The 20,543-nt window shown below is 32.8% G+C and overlaps 1 protein-coding gene across 1 annotated transcript; it reads left to right on the top strand.

Annotated features, from left to right (window-relative positions):
• Positions 1–7,955: 7,955 nt before the first annotated feature.
• LOC131075891 (DDT domain-containing protein DDR4) lies at positions 7,956–19,467 on the top strand. Its single transcript, XM_058012828.2, has 12 exons — positions 7,956–8,797; positions 8,921–9,031; positions 11,663–11,749; positions 11,868–11,905; positions 11,990–12,071; positions 12,749–12,855; positions 12,990–13,149; positions 13,384–13,476; positions 13,690–13,813; positions 17,460–17,502; positions 17,733–17,891; positions 18,071–19,467. Exons 1-12 carry the CDS (start codon positions 8,393–8,395, stop codon positions 19,005–19,007), a joined length of 2,346 nt encoding a protein of 781 aa, XP_057868811.1. The 5' UTR covers positions 7,956–8,392; the 3' UTR covers positions 19,008–19,467.
• The last annotated feature ends 1,076 nt before the right edge of the window (positions 19,468–20,543 follow it).

Here is a 20,543-nt window from a genome sequence, read left to right as displayed (position 1 = left end):
TTAAAATGCTAAATAAGAATATTATACGTCTATGAATTTTTCCTTAAAGTCTTCATGAAAGGGCTGTTGTTGTAATGTAAGAATTCATAGGTGTCTTTATAAGAACTTGATCATGGATGTCATCTTGAATGCTTGAAATTTGAAAACTCAATCTCTCCTTCACTGCATTGATAATGCTCGGTTGCTTGCTCACTTAAATTTGAATAATTGAATAGAAAACTTATGGAGAGATGATGTAGATGGATATCTCAAATGAGGGGGTAAGGCTTGGTTTTATACCTCTCCTCACGAAACATGTTTGAAATTATGAAGCAGACCAACACATAAAAGGAATTCCCACCCATATTTTTCGACCATTGAAGGGTTCAAAATTGGGCCCTTTTGTCCCAAACAAGGGTGCTTGGTTGCCATTATGTAGAGGAGAAGGGAGCTTGGTTGTCATTTTTAAGAGGAATAGGGCATATGGGCACCTTTTTCCAATCTATTGGGGATGCACGCAAAGGACCAAAGATCAAGTTGGAAGATGAGGATTGTTAGTTTGAAGTTGTGTGAGTAGAAGCATGCATAATTAGCATAAAAGGCCATAATGCTAAATTGAGGCCTAAGCGAGTATCAAATTGTACAGGGATACAATTTATGATGCTAAAATTAGTAAATTTTACTTTCCATTCAACACTGTCCTTAATATCTCCAATATCTTTGAAAAGTGATGACATTTGATGGATTGTTAATCTTTCAAATTCTATCAACTCCTTGGCAATGAGTTGTTTATACATTTTATGAGTTTTCAAGAGAATTTACACTATAAAAAATATCATAAAATGACATGATAGTTGTCATGATCAATATCCACAATATTCAACACAATGTTAAGAGATTCAACTTTTAGAGCAAGGTGTAATTCCCAACACCTTAACTGAACTCTAGCTCTGGCATGATCTTTAAGTGTACTCCTTGGTTAGTTGTAATACTGCCAAACATCTTCAATGCGTCTAAGGAGTGACACAAATCTATTTCCAAGTAAAATATGAAACATATTAGTTATTGTTTTCTTACCATTCTCCTTGGTTTTTCCTTGAACCTTATTGTTATCCTCAAGGTCCTTTTTTCAAATTAATGACCAATATTTTTTTATCAACTTTAACTCTCGCATCAATATTGTTGTATTTATTGAAGTTGACGAGTCCCTTGCTTGCCAAGGTGGTGGGAGAAATCCAGTAAGAGTGGTAAGCTATATTTTTAGCCTCTTATTCTCCTTGTTGAGTTTAGTAACATCATCTTCCAACCTTTTGGTTGTTGCTTCTATGAAAACAACAACATGCTTTATCGATTGTACAATGTGGGAGGCACTAGTGTCTCCAAATCTCGTGACATTGATATCACTAGTAAGTTCCCTAGGATGCTTGACCACCCGTGGCTTATTAATTCTTGGGAAGATAACCTATATTGCCAAAACATCATGACTTTGATAAAAAATAGACCCAAAGTAGAGATCTTAGGCCTTTGTCATATGTTGTTAAGGGCTCATCTATCAACTACCTTCTAATTACATCAAATGATATAGTAGAGGAGATGTCCCAACTCTCCAATAATAAACTGTCACCATCTTTAACAATTTGTCTCCCCTTCTTAGGATTTGCGTCATCTAATTTCTTCATGCACCTTCTTCCAAAATTTTGGATCCTCACCGTTAACAATGACAAAATGTTTAATCTGGGAAGACAAAATAATAGCATCAACATCCTTAACCTCTCTATGCAATGTACAAAAAATGGTGGCATATTTTCATGCATTGGACAAAGAAGAATAAAGACAAAGCTTGTTAAGTTTGACTTCTTAAAGAAAAACAACATTGGGTTTCCATTTATGAATTAACTTCTTCATTCCATACTTACGATTAGGGAGAAAAATCTCTCTATCATTCCATCACAAAATTTTGTAATTCGTGATTATGCTGATTCAGGAAGGTTATCCCCTTCTAGTAGGAATGTAAAATAGTTACCCAAAGAAACAAATTGGTCAAAATATCTCAACTCTTTTGAAGTAGAGGGTGGAGATCTTGATCTATGCCTTGTAGATGAAGGCCTGAGAGATGTAAGACAATGTTCAAGATTCGTAGAAATAGGTAGAAAAGATGAGGAAGAATTTTTTTTAGCAGACTTCAAACCATCCTAAGGTTCAATAGACCCAAAACGCCTTTTCCTTTTCCTTACCAACTCCCAACCATGTAACTCTATGCATCCTTGAAAGATGAGGTAACAACCATAAAGATTTTGTTCATATTAGTTTTAGCTTTTGAGAGAGGTTTTCTCTACTTATGAAATGGAGTGATGTCTTTAGAAACATCAGTAGCTTGGGAAGGGGATTGTAGAAGTTGGGAGTTGGGTGGGCTGGAACTTCGAGATTGACTAACCCCGTTCCTCTTGATTGGACAATCTCTTATCAAATTCCCCTCTTGACGACAAAAACATGTGCATTATGCTTGTTTTTAAAATACACCAAAGGCTGATAGAATTCAAAGTCAGGACCAATTAACATAATGTTCTCTAACAAAAAGTTGTTCAAGTCTATCTAAACACAAACTAAGTACCATATTTGACCATATATGACCCAAGTACCATATTGTAAATGACCCAAGTTATTAAAAGGCCAAAGATAACAAATTTGACCACATATGACCCAAGTACCATATTGCAACACAACCTAAGCATGCTTAGTTGATTTGAATGTGCAAGAAACATAACCTTTCCCTAACCCTCTTAGATTTTCAATTTCATAACCCCAATTTTCTGAATTGAATTTAATGCATCTACAAAAATTTGTTTTAGAAGGTATTCCCCTTAAAATAACAAGATCACAGATATGTGTGAACAATCATCAATAGTATCAATCACTTCATCAAGAAGCATAAATTCTAAAATTTTACCCGATTCCTCATTATTTGGCACTTGCACAACCTTGTCCGCTTCTTCAACATTCCCTTTGTTCATCTTAGCCTGTCACTCTATATCTTTTTTGTTCTATATCCTTCTTTACACTTCATTTTTTTATTTCTCTCCGAACTCCAACACATCCTCTTTTTCTACAATTTTCATCTCTTGAGACAAAGGCTCCAACCCACTTTTATCCATGTCTCCACCAGATAGCCTTGCGTTAGCTTTAAGTTGCACAATAAATTAAAACCCTTTTTTAAAAAAGATCATCACAGAGGACAAGGTGACCCAAAATCAATTGATAAGTCCAAACTAGGGCTCCTAGTGAGGGAAAACCCTTAAAAGAACAAGATCACATATATGTGTTAGCAATCACCATTAGTATCAATCACTTAATCGAGAAGCATAAATTCTAAAATTTTACCCAATTCCTCATTATTTGGCTCTTGCATAACCTTGTTCGCTTCTTCAACATTCCCTTTGTTCATCTTAGCCTGACACTCTATATCTTTTATGTTCTATATCCTTCTTTACTCTTCATTTTTTTCTTTCTCTCCAAACTCCAACACATCCCCTTTTTCTACAATTTTCATCGCTCGAGACAAAGGGTCCAACCCACTTTTATCCATGTCTCCACTAGATAACCTTGCCTCGGCTTGCACGATAAATTAAAACCCTTTTTTGAAAAGATCATCACAGAGGACAAGGTGATCCAAAATCTGCTGACAATTCCAAATCAGGGCTCTTGGTGAGGGAAAACCTTGGTCACACCCTTCCATCAACACGTGCAATAAAGACACAAAAAAAGCTTGAAGCAACACCCAAAAGGAAAATAAAATCTTCTTATAAACCCTAAGCATCAATAGCAAACTATAGAAACCAAGTTGAAACTTTTTATTCTTCAAAACTGTAAGTGCCTCCACAACTTCAATAATCTTCTCTTATTTTATTTTGGCCCAAGACCCTTTTGCAGATTCAAATACCTGTGCAATCACCATTCGTCATTGCTTTCTGCCCTTAGTGCTCACCCTAAACTATTTGATAATAATTTTACCACCTTATTTCCTTCATGTTAGCAACGTGATAAAGAAGGATGATACGATATGGATGACCAATCTTTATTCAAAAAAATATTTATTTTCCAATCGGTTGAATTCTTTTTAATGTACACACTATGATTATCATAGGTCACGCTCAATCATATTGTGTCAATGTTGCATGATTTTACTAATTAGATACCTACTAGGAATGCTCTGACTTTTTGCTTTATTATCTATGTTTATTTGTAATTTATTGGAGGAAAATTCAATTATATTATCTTAGGTGTCCCTAATGACACGCAACATTTAAAGGCACTATGTTTCTCTATGAGAGTTCATTAAAATTGAATTTGAATTCTCTATTGGGTGGTGGAACCCATTTGACAAAAGTTCTATTTGTTAGGAAATATGTCTCAATGTTGCTTCTAATGTTGAGTATATAAAGAATATATTTTATAGACTACGAAACACAAGTAAACTCATTTTTTGGGCTATAGACTTTATTTATTGAGAAAATAAAATTTTGGGTTGTTCGACATCACTTTTAGGGGTATCTATTGCATAGATAGTTTTAGCTCTATAATTTATAATCAAGGGGTGCCCAATGATATCCCATGTCAAAAATTACGACCTTTAAAAGTTGGGCTTTCTATGATGGAAACATAAAAACATATAGGACATGGAAAAGAGCTATAGATGGAGTTACACTTATTAACCAACTAATGATGCATGATATGTCACATTATAAAACATATTTGAATAAAGATAATAGATCTAAAATGAAACACTCGAGTTGGTGCGTGGATTATGTTTGACTTATGCCAAGTGGAAGGAATATGCTATTTTTGACCTATGAGTCCATTTGAAGACTCAAGTGTTGGTTTTATAACTAGTTATTTGGGCACCACCTTTTTGGATGGTTGTAGCTAATGGTTTTGTGATTACCATTTGATGGTTTCATACACTAGTTCTCCTATTCATAAGATGCCTCAGTTGAAGTTATTGACAATGAGTTGTATGGTACCAAAATCACTCTAGAGCTTTGGTTGGTGATACTCATATAAAGGTTGACTTTGTAAGTGTATATTATTCATGTTTAAATTCTTTAACAATACACTGAATTTCTTTGTAGTGTGGGTTTTTCTCTTGAACATATTTTCCCCATGTACATCGATGTTGTAGTGTAGTTTTGTTATATGTGTTTCTCCTTTAGTAATTGTAAAGATCTTAATTTTTGCAACACTTTCTTCTAATATTAGTTTAGGAAGCATTTTATGTACCTTTCTTCCTTTCACTATTTGTTGAAGTATGGTTGAACCCATAAATCCCACGAATGACGACTCCCCATTTTTCTTAAATTCTAAATTTATACATGTTAGTTTTTATTGATAGGAAGGGTGAAATCCTATGAGCACAAAGCAACACATGCCTAATTTATCAAAATCAAACATCTAGAAGTCGAGCTTAACTATTAAGAAGACAAATACATTTCTAAAATCCCCAAACTACTCATTGTCACATTAAACCATCATGGAAACATGAATTATATAATTGTTTATAGCTTTTATCAATTTAAATAAATATAATGAATCTCTTGTTTACATGAAATTTGAACGCTTATGTCTTTTAAGTCATATCAATCTTAATATGATAAAAATATATATTTGATTCTTTATTACTCATACTTATAATTATGAAAAAAAAAACTGAAAAGATAAATGAATCACATAATTCAATAGAAGAATGTCAAATTTTAAACCTTAAAAAAAAATAAAAAATAAAACAATGCAAAGTGATTATATATATATATATATTTGATAGGTAATGGGCCAAAGCTGATAAGGTGTACATACCCTACCCCCTTTGTGGGATTTGAACTTGTGACCTCTATTTCAAGAGCACAAGTTCTCCACCACTAGGCCAACTCAGGTTGTACAAAGTGATTATATATATTAACTTTTATTTCTTATAAGAAATATTTAAAAGTGTTTGTTTGCTAAATAGCAACTTGATATGATACATCCCCACTAAAAAATTATTCATAAAGATTATCTTTAAATAACTCAAAAGACATATGGATCAATTTTACTTTAGATTGACTTAAAAGTCAACCATAGAATTACCTTCCTTTTTATGTAGGCAAGACTAATCCAAAAAAGAAAAACTCTTCCCTCTCTTGTTGAGTTGCCAATGATAACTACTAATAATTATGTTGAAATTCACTTTCAATTTAAATATCTCTTTATTTTTAAGTAGTTTCATCAAAATTTAATTATATTAAATTATTTTTTATCATATCTTATTATGTATAATTTAAATTAATTATTTTTTTAATAGAAATTATTATTATAAAAATGTCAATAAAAATAAAAATATAATATAAAATTGTAAAAGATATATATATATATATTCTTATCTAACTACCAAAAAACCCTAACTTTTAAGAATAGTAGAATAGAAAACACCATCAAGAAAATAATAATAAAGGAAGTTTCACAATTCATATTAAAAAATATTGGATATAATCTTTTTTAAGAATAAAATAGTTTTATTCTATTTTTGGAAATAATTTAAATTATTATAAAATAATATATCTTAATATTATAAATTAGATTATTATATCATATTTACTCATAATAATTTTTTATTTAAATTGAATTTATTGTCTAAAATTGAAAAAAAGACCAACCATCAAATTCATAGTGAGTTGTGGTTAAATGAACCATTTTTTTATGAATATGAATGGTTTGTTTAACACACAACACAAAGTTGCTTATTTTGCTACTTGGGGTAAGCGTAAAATTTTAAAATTGAATATCATAGATGATCCCAATTAGTAGTTGTTGTTGTTGGATAAGATGGAGCGTGATAGAAACATTGATGAAAAAATCACACACAATCCTATCCATAAACAACAACAGTAAAATTATAAACAACCAGTAAAATTACTAACTTAGGTAAGAATTCTCATTTGAATTTGGACTTTATAACTTCAATGTCTTAACATTATGATTTTGTGCATTAGAAAGCTTCTAGATTTGATTGAGCGTGTCAATAAAAAAAAACACAATACACAACTATCAAATTCATAGTGATAGATTATGGCTACTAACTTAGATGAGAATTCTCATTTGAATTTGGACATTATAGCACGTTTCAATTAAAAAGACACAGGGCACGTGCAGTCAAATCCAAATCTAATATGATTATGTGCATACACATGCAGTCAAATCCAAAAACATTGTGAATTTGTGCATTAAAAAACTTCTAGATTTGATTTTGCGTGTGTGGAAAAACAAAGACACACACTCAAATCCAAAAACTTTCATACATTAACATAAACGATAAAAACTTAATATCTTTAAATTATGATTTTGTTGTTAATTATAAATTTCATTATTACATTCTCACTAAAATCTAATATATTCAACATTTTTTTATTATCTTAAACACTTAAATTCAAACCATGTTTAAAAGGAAATTCCATTTATTTTTTAAATAAATAAAAATTTAGATAATAAATTATATTTCTTTAAAAATATAAATCTATTTAAAAATATTATTTATAAAATACTTTATAATGATTATAAAATAAAAAAAATAATAAAAAGGTTAACCTAGCGTACTTTCTAATTATAGTATTTATTTGTTAAAAAAGCATATTTATAAATGTATATAGTCTTAAATATCGTACTTTAAAAAAATTAAATAATAATTATAAAATCATATTACTGCAAGAGGTGGTCCATGTTACATCCTAATTGTGATTGTAACGTGTAATCTCTGAAAAGGCTAAAACCCATGTGAGCTTATTACAAAAAGTTAAAAGGTACTACTCCAAACATGCCACGTATGCTATGCATGCCACGTGGGTGGCTAGCCATTTCTTAGTTTCGGTGTCCGGAAAATTTCATCTTCCTCGATTTACATACCTTAAGAGCTAAACTTACGTCAAGTGACGCGGCAGACAAAGTTTCCAAGGATTCGCGGCAGCAGACGGAAAATTAGACACCCAGGGTTGGGCTCCTTAACCACGGTTAGAAACATTGTTCCCGCGGGGTCTTTTCAATACTATTGCAGAGAAAAAGGAAAGTGTTCTGGTGCAGAGATCTGAAGATTTTCAATTGCAAACCCTAAATACTGCTGAAACACTTAGTAAATCAGATCGTGTTTTCAGAAGAAGTTAAATTTTTATTAGTTATCATGAGCATTTATTTTAGGGAGCTGCTAAATTTGTTAAACAATTTGAGGTTTCTAGGATCACAGAATTCCACAGTTTAATTTCATAAATCTATCAAAGTATTTATGCCAGTTGAATCCGTGGCAGAAGAAGCAGTTAACTTTGCGTGAAGATTTGAGTATTTTTCTTCCTTGCCCTGCTAGATATTTTAGGGTTTTAATTTTTTTAGAGCTCCTAAGATGTCAGCAAGGGGGCGGGGAAGGCCGAGAAAGCTTCCAGAAAAGGAACAACTAGCAGAGAACGACGATCTGAAAATGGACGGAGCAAGGCCTCAAAAAGATGAAAATACAACGCTGAAGGATTTTATGGAAGATGTAGAAATAGTGAAAGGTAGAGCTAGGTCGCGTAAAAATGATATTTTAGCTAAATCCGTACAAAACTCGGCAAAGACTGAGGATTCAGAAAAAAATGGAGTTTTAGGCAAGTCTGTGCGAAACTCTGCAAAGTCAGAGGATTCAGCGCATATTTCTGAAAAGGAGGCGCAGGATATTGTTATTTTGAGTTCTACACTGCCCGATTCGCAGAAGGAGCGATGGCGCCTACGCAGCATGTGGGAGTTGGCTGCCGTGTTAAATTTTTTGCATGTATGCTTTTAATAAGATTAAAATTTAGTTCTTTTTATAAGATGAAAAAATTCGTGAGGGGGTTATTAGTTTATGCTTTTATTGTTTTAGGTGGTTATTAATGGCGGATGAGTCACTGTTCAGGTTTTTCGGCCAGTGTTGAATATAAGTTTGGAATTTTCGGCTGAGGAGCTTGAGACTGCGCTTATTACACCGAATAATATACTCAGTCAATTGCATATACATTTGCTGAAGGTTGGTTGTGCTGTGTTTGAATTTGTGAAGTTCAAAAATGAAATATTTTTTTCATCTATTTGCTATACTTAGGGTTTGAAGGATTGATTGTGAAAATAAACAGTTCAGGAGTAAATGTAGAAATATAGATATTTTGGAATAAAAGTCAAATTACTCTCGGAGGCATTTGCACCAAACGTAGTATATATTGCAGGCTCAAAATGAATTTGCCCAGACTAGATGTTTACGCTATTGCTTTGTTTTTTAGAGCAAATTTAAATCTAAAAAATAATAATAAGTTATTAGCTAGTGGAAGGCAATGCCACAGCAAAGTGTATAGAAAATTTAACGTTCTGAAAGTTCAATAAAGCGCTCAAATGAATATCGAAACAACATCATGTAGATTACCAATTTATGATGCCCTTTTAAGGGTAATGCAAATGTTTTTTCTAAAGTTATCACAAATTCAAGTTTAATTACACTGTACCATGCAATGCCACAGCAAAATTTACAGAAGTTTTGAACATCATACACATTTTGGAAAAAATTAAACTCTATAGGTTGGCATGCTGTGCTGCATTCTTAAGAGTAAATGCCAATTTTTTCTTTGTTTTGAAGAAGAAATATAATAGACTAGATGAGGCGTTGCTACAGAAATTAATGATAAAAATTCAGAAAGCCTAATAAAACTTGCAGGATTTGAGTCAATTGTGTCTTAAACTTAAAATATCCTGCAGAGTAGCAAGTTATCATTCCGGTTTTCAAGGTTAATTTGAATGTATTTCTCAATAATAAAAATAAATTATACTGTAAGAGGCAGTGTTACAACAAAACTTACTAAACTTTCAATGTTGGAAAATTCGGTAAAACTTGCAGGGTTAAAGTTTATTGTGAAAATAAAAATCATCATGCAGATCATAGTTATATGCCTTCTTTTTAATAAAGATAATGAAATGAAAATATTTGTTTGTTTCCAAATTTGAAGTTCTATATTACTTGATGAAGCAATGTCTCAGTATAAATTTAGAAATCTCAAGTGGACTTGCAGTCTCTAATATTTATCCCACATTGGATTCAGCAATAGTAACCCTACTCTTTTGAAGTGGCTGATTGTGCTATGGCATATGACTCTCTGTATCATAAAAATAATTAGAATTTTTTATTCTTAGTTTCAAAAGGATATTAAACAAGTTATTGAATGAAGTTTTCTGCAGGTGGGTATTTTGTTTGGTTTAGAAATTTTGCTGATGCCTTAAGACTTTTTGAAAAGATTTTCTAAACTTCAACTGTTTATTTGCATTATTTGCTGGTACTCAATGTTCACAAATTGACCCCTGAGTAATTTTTAAGACAATCCTAAACTATTAAGTGTCAGGAATTTGGATCCGTGTAATTCTTTAGCCCTGATGTTTTGTCAAAAGAGTTTATTCAGAACAGTTACTAAATAACAATCTCCCAGGCAGGGATCACCAGAAAAACAATCCAGTCAAAGCTATTTATGAAATTCCATAAGTATATATTAGGTATATTGAGTTGGCATTTAATAATTCTTTTCGCTAAACATTATGGTTTAGCTAAATCACATTGCCGTTGGATCCAGTCAGTCTTCATGCTATGCCTATTCATAAGATTAGAAGCATTAACAGAATTATTTAAACAATCTGTATCATTTGTATATCTATAAGAATTTCAAGTATCCTCACAAGAAATGAGAGAAATGCAGAGCATGGAGGGATCTAAAATTCTGTTAAATCTTTAAAGAGTTCCTGAAACTATGTGAGTAAAACCATGTTATCAAAAAAGTGTTTATTGAATCTTACAAACTAGGAATTAAAAAGATGTTTACAAAAACTACTTATAGATAAATCATGGTTTAAATAAAACCCAAAATTGATTATGGAAATTGACTTTGAAAATCTGTTTGGCAAACATTTGCCACTACTTTTTTGATAAACTAAATTAAAAGCTAAAACCAAAAGTTTGATTTTAGAGACTAGAACAGAGTCCACCTTAGTTTATTGCAAAGGAAAAAGAAGTTAACTATAGCCAAACTTTTCCTTGAAATGGTCATGACTCAGTGTCATCAAAGACAGCAGTACAATGGTTAAATTTTCTGAAGTAGAAGGTTGTCAACACAGCTGGATAGTCAAAGTTGAGGCCACATATAATCAATGCATGAGTCATACAGGGCTTTAGCTTACCTATGATCAAATCTCATCCAAACCAACAGTCACAGATATAGTTATACTGTACACTGCACAGTAATAGCTTACTTTCGTCAGAGCAATGACAGTTAATCTTCTATTTCCATCACTGTTATGCATCCATTTTTGACTTTATGAATCATTAGATTAGAATGTAAATATTTATTATATAACTTTTTGGTTTATTAATTGTGGCCTAGGTGTGTCATATATAAAACTATTTGCATATGCAACCAGATGGATATGTGTTAATAACAGCATTCAAAACCTAAGTTATAAAATCTCTAATATTTTCTTCACAGCTACCAAAAATGCTACAGTGGGACCTAAACTTCCACAGAGATTATTTTTTTGTTCCATATTTTGTATAACTATATATAGTCAATGTTTGATTTTAAGACATGCTTAGAAATATGTAATTGTTAATAACTGTTTAAAAATGTTACAGGGTATACCACCTGTCAGCAGGACTGCATTAGTAAATGACACATGGATAACAGCAGTATGCAAGAAACTTGCTGTTTGGTGGCCATGGGTATTCTCAAGTTACAAAACTTTATGCTTTTATCACAATTGTCTTTTTTCTTCTAAAGTTAACTTACATAGGTGGTGAGGTGAATAGACAGATCTAATTGTGCTTGATGGATATGCAGGTTGCGAAAGGTGAAGTACCACTTATTATATGCCACGGGTAAGCAAATCTACCCCTTGAATATATTGTTCATAATTTTTTTTTTTTAAGGTGTGCAAAGCCAACATTTTTTTTTTAATTCAGGGAGGAGATTGAGGCATACAAACAGCTGGATCCTGGCACCCGCCTGTTGATTTTGAAGGCACTGTGTGAAATTCGCCTAGATGTATGAGGCAACTTTCCTTCTGCTGGTTGTATATAAGTATTATCATTTAAGAGATTATGGTATGGGATTACAATAATTGGCAACTGAGGGATTTGTTTCTATTATGTGTTATTCATGCCCCCAATCTCTTTAGTTTGCTCTGTGAAAAATATTGGTTATTGTTTCATATTGTATTGTGAAATAGGAAGAATATTTCAACAATAGTTCAAGGTCCTCTGTTTGGAGATTTAAAAATCTTTTATTCTTTGAAACGATTGCTAAATTCCTTTCATCAATCAGCCTATTTTGATTGTATTTAACTGGTTGAATTTCCATCGGTTTGAGCATGTTGTACTTAATCAATACTCTTGTATTTTTTCTGCCTATATTGCCTATCAAAGTTAAGTTTTGAGCATGTTGTACTTAATCAATACTATTCTGAATCCTGATTGAGTTGTGCATCCTGGCTAGCATTGGAGATTTTATAGCAACTTTCTTGAATGTGAACTCTTCAACCATTGTCATTTTCTTCAACGCCTGAGGACAGCTAATAAAAAATTTGTGATATGACATTTGTCACAAGTAATTACTAGTATATATCTTGAAAATATGGGCTTTCCTTTATGCCAAAGCTTTAGAACATCTTCTGAAGCTATGAATTTATAAATTCTCACATGTCTGCTTTTCATTTAGTACAGCAAGATGATGTTTGGAAGTATATCGATGATTCTTTAAAACATAGCACCCCACGTTCTGCTTTTAGCAAATTGCGTATGGGTGGAGATTCACATGGAATATCATACTGGTAATATACCTCGCTATTTGTAGTTTGCTCGGACTTTTGATATCTTAATAGTACTGAAATGAGTAGAAGAATGATTGACTTGGCTCCCGTTCTTTTAATGAGTTATCCTAATACCATCTACTTTTTACTTTAAGGTATGACGGTGATGCCATTATTGGACATCGGCTATATAGGGAGACTCAGAAAATTGAAGTTAAACTCAAGCCGAAGGGGAAGGGTCGTTCAGCAGAACCAGTTGTGACATGTCAGTGGGAAACTGTTGCAACTAGTTTTGAAGAATTTCAGTCATTATCGGTACGTTACTGTAAAAAAAATACACATTTCGATATCTCTAATAAAACTATTGTAAGGCTTTCTTGAATTTCATGTATTGTAGTCTTACGTCTTATTTCCTGTTTCTAATACACTTAGAGCTTTCAGTAATATATAACAATGGTAGTTATTTGCTCTTTGAATAGTATTTACTATTTAATATTATCTGTTTCTTATATTGTTCTATTCATCATGTGCGTTGATGACAACTCGCAGGAAAAACTTTCTTCCAGTAGAAATAAGTTGGAGGCAGGAATTGGAAAGAAGATTAAAAGTGATATTCTTCCTGTGCTTGAAGAACTTCAAAAGGTTTGTACTTATTGTTATTTTCAGGATGGTTTCAAGATCAGGCACTAAAAATGATAAGTTACTTCAAATGAATATAATCTTAATTAAAATTTGGCTTCATGTACTTCCTTTTTATGATTGTTGTGGTGTTCTTGTTTTGTGCAACATGTCCCCCTGGTTGGAGTTGCCTTAACCACAAGGCTTAATTTATTTATTGTTGTTGTTATTTGACAGAAAAAGGAGCGCGCATTAAAAAAGCAGCAAAGACAAGCTATGCTTTTGGACAACTTTTTTGGTTCACAAGGGGATGATGGTGGTCGTTCTCGTCGTGACCGTAAGCCTGTTAAATATACTTTTGGTATGCAATCTATCTTGAATTGGTTCATATGAGCAAGTCATATATAGTCTTTATTGATTAGTTTTTCCCTTCAAGTTTAAGTGTTGATACTTTATGTTATATTTAAGACTGGGGTTCATCCTTTTGTGTTGTTGAACGAACATGCTTGAAATATTTTTCTAAACATAGATTCACATTAACAAAAGGACTGGTACATATACCCAATACTTTATTAGAACCTAAGATCACTGGCTGTAATATCCCTTGTATTATGTTCGTATTCAATATACATATGCATATATCCATTCTATTGATTCCTTTAATTATTTCTGTACATTATTACTGTTAAAAGATAAATATCTTTAATGGTTACTGATTATTGTATTATTTACAATCAATATAAATCTGTATTATATACAATTTATTATTATTAATATGTACATTACATATTATTAATTTATTATCAATAATATGGTATTATTAATATGTACATTACATATTATTATTAATAGAATTATTTAATATGTGCATTACCTATATCAAACTAGTTTATTACAAAAGCACCGATCATGCTACCAATGCATTGGGCTGTGTTAAGAATAACAAATTTAAATCAGAAAGACATGACTCTAAGGGGAAGTCATATCCTTTAGGAAGGGTCATAGCCAGTCAAAGATATTAAATAACTCTGACCACCTTCCTCCAGAAACACACACACACGGGAAAATAGGATAAGAGGAGCACGGAAGGATAAGATAAGGAAATAGGAAGGGAAAGAAAGAGACTGGCAGTCACTAAGGACATCGCATGCTACTGTTTAATATAGTTTAGCATTGCTAATACAATTAATAATATGAATACAATTTAATAGGGTTAGTTTATTTTGATATTGTTAATACAATGGATACTAATGATACATTTGAACTTTATTAATACAATTAATACAACTAATACAACTGATAAAACAGTCATTAGCAAACACTCGAGTTCATATCAGACATAAGAATATAAAGTAAATCTGATTCAATAATATTACTGATAGAAAATAAGATAATATATGAAACCAACATTATTAATGAGACAAACAAAGTGTTCAATATGAAGTCAATATTACTAACACATAATAATGCTAATTTCATAATTGGATATAATGCTGTCAATATTACTGATATTACTGTATAAATGATAAGATAATATGAGCTGATAATCAACAATATCCAATACAATTAATTATCAAAGGGATCCAAGGGATGAATAATATATTATTCTGAAAGGCAGCAATGAAAAGTGGTGACTCAATTCTCATGAAAGGTGGTGCCTCAACCTCTATGAAATGTGTTTACACTTTCACCGATAAAGTATAAAGGAAAGATCATAGATTTTGGTTATGAAAGGTGTTTACTCTTTCACCGATAAAGTATAAGGAAAGATCATAGATTTTTGTTATGAAAGGTGTTTACTCTTTCACCGATAAAGTATAAAGGAAAGATCATAGATTTTTGTTTACAAGATCTGAGTAGAAATTATAGCAGATTTATGAAGGAGATTTATGTGCAGATTTGAAGATCGTTATAGCAGACTTATGAGCAGATATATAGCAGACTTGTGAGCAGAATTTAAGGATTATGGCAGCAATCAAACCAGAATTACATTTGCATCAGCAAATGCAATCATATCTACAGCAAGGCAATCTGTTATAATCTATTAGATTTCTTCAGAAATATGCTTGATTCTAAATATCCATACACTTATTGATCATGTGGAAGGGTGTGCAAGGAGGGGGAACGGTGAAAGATTCCTCGCTAGGTATGGTGCCTCGTAAAGATGGTTAAGGACCATTGGTTAAGAACCATGAGGCCACCTCATGATGATGGTTAAGGACCATCGGTTAAGAACCACATGAGGTGAAGGAGGATAAGGTCCTAACCTTGGGCCTAGGGTTGAGGGTCAAGAGCACCCTATTGCAGCCCCCCTACTATCTCCACATTGATCAATTGTTGAAGTGAATCAATCATAAGAGGTGAGAGGTTGATATGATGGAGGGGAATGGTGTAAAGCCCTCACTAGGTACGCCACCTCATGATGATGGTTGAGGACCATTGGTTAAGGACCACATGGGGTCACAGGGATAAGGTCTTTGCTGTTGGGCCTAGGGTAGAGGATACTTGGGGCACCTTAACATGTCTTCCAACTCAACCCTCGCTATGGTTTAGTTTCCATGGAATTGTTGATATTAATTTATACATATCCTAACCCTAGAATTGGATGTATTTCATGAGTTATATCTACATTGTTGCCTAATCTCATTGCGGGTTTCGAAAAGTAGGCTTATCCCATCTTATTTTTAGAAAAAGATTACATCCCTGACTATATTTGCCCTTATTTCGTTCTAGATTTGTGAATTTAGGGCAAAGTATAAGGTGATCCCAAAAGGGGTCATTACACTGGCATACAAATTAAGGCATTTGGGAGTGAATGGAAATTGATGAAATTCAGAAGTATTATTGAGGTTACTAAGATCTGCATGGTTTCACTAGGTAACAGATTCAATATAGTATGTGTTGAGCTGTGCAGGGTGCTCATCTTTGTATTTTGCCTATTACTATATGCCACAGCAATACCATTTCATTGAAGGTCATCTATTCTAGTACAACTTTGGTATGATTATGTTGATGGCAGAGTTATATCTTATAGTTCTTGAGGAAACTTAAAGTACTAATAGATACTATCAAGTTAGATTCATATCTGATGTTCTTTAGTAGCAAGTGATTACACTTTTCTCTTCTTGGATTTGAATCCTGTGGTTTTGCTTATGAATCAGGGAAGTACTTATCATAATTTGTTAGATGTGGATTTTTTGTGCATCATAATCACTATGTCACAACACAATTGTACATGTAGATCCAAGGGCTGATCATCATAAAAGGTCAGCCATAAAGAATTAAGGGGCTATTTAGAAAAAGAAATATTAAAAAAAAGGGCCATACAGGGAAATGGTTCATTATAATATTAATTGTTGTATTTGTTGATTTTTGAAAGAAGTTGCAAACAAAACAAGAAGTTCAGTAAGCTAAATATATGTGGAAGATTTCTTACTGTTTTGCGACTTGTGAGTCTTTCTTTTCTGGTAGTTGGAATTGAGATAATATCTAGACAATGACTAGAGTGTCCTTTACATGAATATTTTGGATTTAGCTGCTTTTGGAGATATTTTCTGGTCCTCTTGTTATAAGGCCTCTATATATATCTTAACCATGTAGAATCAGTTAACTCAGCACTCAAGCAAATCGGGCAGGAGTTCAAAATTTGATTGCATGCATTCCCTTGAAGTTGTATGGTTGACCCTGTAATTAAAAACTAAAAATCTTGAAGGTATAGAACCCTATGGCATTCTTCTTTGCATTCCTTTTATATCATGTTTGTGGCCTGTTGTAAGGTTCTTTGCTATATTATTATAGTCAAAAGGTGCAGCATTTAGGTTTGTTACTTTTCACGTTTTAGGTTTTTCTCATCATTTGCAATCAGCTACATGTGTACAGCAGATCTTTTTTGAAATATTGTTTCTCGAGTTTGAACGAAATAACATCTGATTTTAATTTTAAACAATTTTTTAATTTTATTTTTGTTATTACATCTAACCATTTATGCAATAAATACTCTATTGCAGATGATTATGACCGTTCTATTGACGAGGCAATACAATTGACAAAGTAAGTACTGCAAGAAAATTATTGGTTCACATTGATTTATATTCATTGAGTTCTAAAAACTGTCTGATGTACAATGAACAATCACTTTAATTTGACAAATATCTAGAATTGATTATTCACAATTAATTTGCTTGTCATGTGTTGAAGTTCAAGACCATCTCTTTACAAGAAAGACCTTTTGAAAATCTAATTGATTTTAATAATGCATTCTTGTGTCTGTTGCATAACAGAAAGAGTCGCCAAGTTCCAGACCCTGTTCTTAGAAGGACAGTTGAGAATCCTCAAGGAAATGGAAATGGTAACAATCCTGAAAATGCGTTATCTTCAGAGTCAAAAGAGAGGAGTGAAGAATCAGATGTTGTGCGTGTATCTGGTCGTCTGACACGAAGGTATTTTAAGATATGTATTTATGGTGTTTAAGAAATATTGCATGTAGTATTTAGAAGGATTGTTAAATTGTTCAAAATTTTGAGGAAACAGTAATAAAATTTGCTGAAATTGTATGTTATATTTGCATTAGCATACCTAGATGTATAACATCCTGAATTGGTTTGTCTGTGCTTTGTAGCAATCGGTTTAGACCAGTGGAAAAGAAGTTTGGGGACAATGTGTCTGATAATGATGTTGGCAATGAAGATGGAGAGGCAGTATATGAGGATGGACACATAAATAAAAAGCACAGAAATGGATTGAGTTCAGATGGTGAGGAAGGACATAAAGAGGCCGAAGGTGATGAGGAATCTAAAGATGATGACACTGATGAAGAGTCAAAAGAGGATGATGGGGATGAAGAGTACAAAGAGGATGATGGGGATGAAGAGTACAAAGAAGATGAAGAAGATTCAGAAGATGATGAGGATGAGTTAAGCATTGACATTGATTATAGTCAGGACCGGAGAAGGCGTTCAAGCCGAAGAAAAACAAAAAGGAAATCTCGTTATGACGAGGAAGAAAGCATTAGTGCTGATTATGATGATTCTGATGATGATGATGATAGTGAAGATCAAAGAAGGCGCTCAAGTAGAAGAAAGAGGAAGGGAAAACCTGCTGATGAAGTCCAATCAGGTTTGCGACGAAGCAAGAGAGCCACTCGTGTAGATTATAGAAAATATGAGATATCTAATTCTGAGGAAGAGAATTCTTTGGAGTCTGAGGAACAAGGAAAACCAAATGGCAGAAAATTAAGTGTAGAGTCAGATATAAGCAATAGTGTTGATTCCAATGTTGAAAATGAAAGCTCTCATAATGAGGTGTTGGTTCAAGTAAGAGATGAAAAGCAGCCAAACACAGAAGAGATCCAATCACGTCCAGTTTTTACAGAAGAACCTGTGATAAGGTCCTGGGAACAATTTGGAGAGCAGTCTCTAGATTTAAAGAATCGGCACTTTATTGATCTGAATGAGGCAGCTCCATTCCCAGGCTTTGATGATTTTCCAGACAATAGTATGGCAAAACAGCTAGGACCAGAAGATCCCATATATGACCAAGTTAAACAGAGGGAATGATGACAAATGCTGATATCTGTCTCACACAAACTACAGAAGTGGCCTGTTGTTGGGGACATGTATTTTCATTTTTTATATTGTTTTAGATTTTTCTTTTCCAACATAGTATTGGCCACTTTTACTTCATACAGGAGTCCAAGTCAATTCGAAACCTGATAATTTCTTAACTCAGGTGTACAGTACACTCAACTTGTCCAAGAGGCTCCCAAAGTTACTCCTGTGTGAAATTTTTGCAGTGGGGTTATGGCCTTCATTCTAATTGTAATCTATGTTTAGAAAAGGTAAAATTTCTCGACCTTCTATAAATCCTGATGGGGTAGGGGAAGTTGGATTTGCTGAATTTTATATATTTTAAATGTAAAATCCCCTATTAATCTTAAGGTCCTCTGCAATTTGTTGTAAATTTTAATCTTGAAACTTTCAAATCATATTCATTCTTCAGACGTATTTGCTGCCTTTACTCCATTATGTCTAGATTGATTGCTCTTGGGACAAGAGGCAGGCTGTTTCAAACTGACATCTTGTAAATTTTTTATTTTTCAGGCAAATGTATTAACGAACTTTGTTATTTTTGTATCACGCAAGATGAATCCTTGGTGTATGGAAAATCACCTCCATTTCTTGCTTGTACTCGTAATGACCAGGTTAAGCTTTGATACCTTATAACAATGTGTTGAATCTTTCACTTCATGGTAATGAATAAAGGAACGGTTAAGCTTAAAGTTTGACTAATCATCTCCTGTTGGATTTTTAAAATATCAGGACCACATATATGTCTGCATATACATGTTCAAGTGTGATGCTCAAGCTAGAGATTATGCAAATGTAAGAAAAACTAAGTAAATTTTGCCGGTACATGTTTGTGTAATGCCCTAGCTAGATATTAAATGTATATAAGATAAACTAGTAAATTCTGTCCATATTTAAAAGAAGAGCCATTGCATTTAATTCTGCATAACTTAAAAAAGAGTCTGTTCTTGCAAATAAAGGCAATTAATTCAGCACTATCTCGTTTGTGACAGGAAGAAAATACTCCTGATGGTGAACTTGTGTTTTATATGTTATTTGAATCTTTTACTATGACTACCATTTGGGCTTCTGAATTTGTATCCATCTTTGTTTAAAAGTCTATCAAAGTTTAGCAAAGACGGGTATGCACGTCTTATAATGCAGCTTGTGTCATGCCTAGTTATTTGATTGGTCATCAGTCCTGCCGTTGAAGTGTTTTATCTTTAACTTTCATCATTTTCATATGGATTTCATTATTTCGTACAATAAAATGAATTGTCATGGTCATTGCATGGTTTGCTAAAAGGTTCTCCCAAGGATTTGCCAGACAATTTCATAGCGCTTGGTTTGGCAGGTTATAAAACGAATTGTATCTCTCCATTATGCTAGCTTAGAAGTGACACACAATTGTCTTTTAACCATGCTTAGGGTTGGACAGGAACAACAGTGAAATGACAAGGTTTTTGGTAAATGTCATTTTCTTGCATTGGGATTTTTAGACCTATCAGATTGCAATCAGGTAGATCC

This window comes from Cryptomeria japonica, chromosome 3, assembly GCF_030272615.1.
Source record: "Cryptomeria japonica chromosome 3, Sugi_1.0, whole genome shotgun sequence".
Lineage (NCBI taxonomy): Eukaryota > Viridiplantae > Streptophyta > Pinopsida > Cupressales > Cupressaceae > Cryptomeria > Cryptomeria japonica.
Note: the sequence above shows the minus strand (reverse complement) of the source record. Positions and strands in the feature narration are given on the sequence as shown.

Coding starts and splice junctions, on each gene's coding strand:
- LOC131075891 (XM_058012828.2), top strand. CDS start 8,393: ATGTCAGCAAGGGGGCGGGGAAGGCCGAGAAAGCTTCCAGAAAAGGAA. Junction 12,072..12,748: donor TGTGTGAAATTCGCCTAGAT/GTATGAGGCAAC, acceptor CATTTAGTACAG/CAAGATGATGTTTGGAAGTA. Junction 17,892..18,070: donor TCTGGTCGTCTGACACGAAG/GTATTTTAAGAT, acceptor TGTGCTTTGTAG/CAATCGGTTTAGACCAGTGG.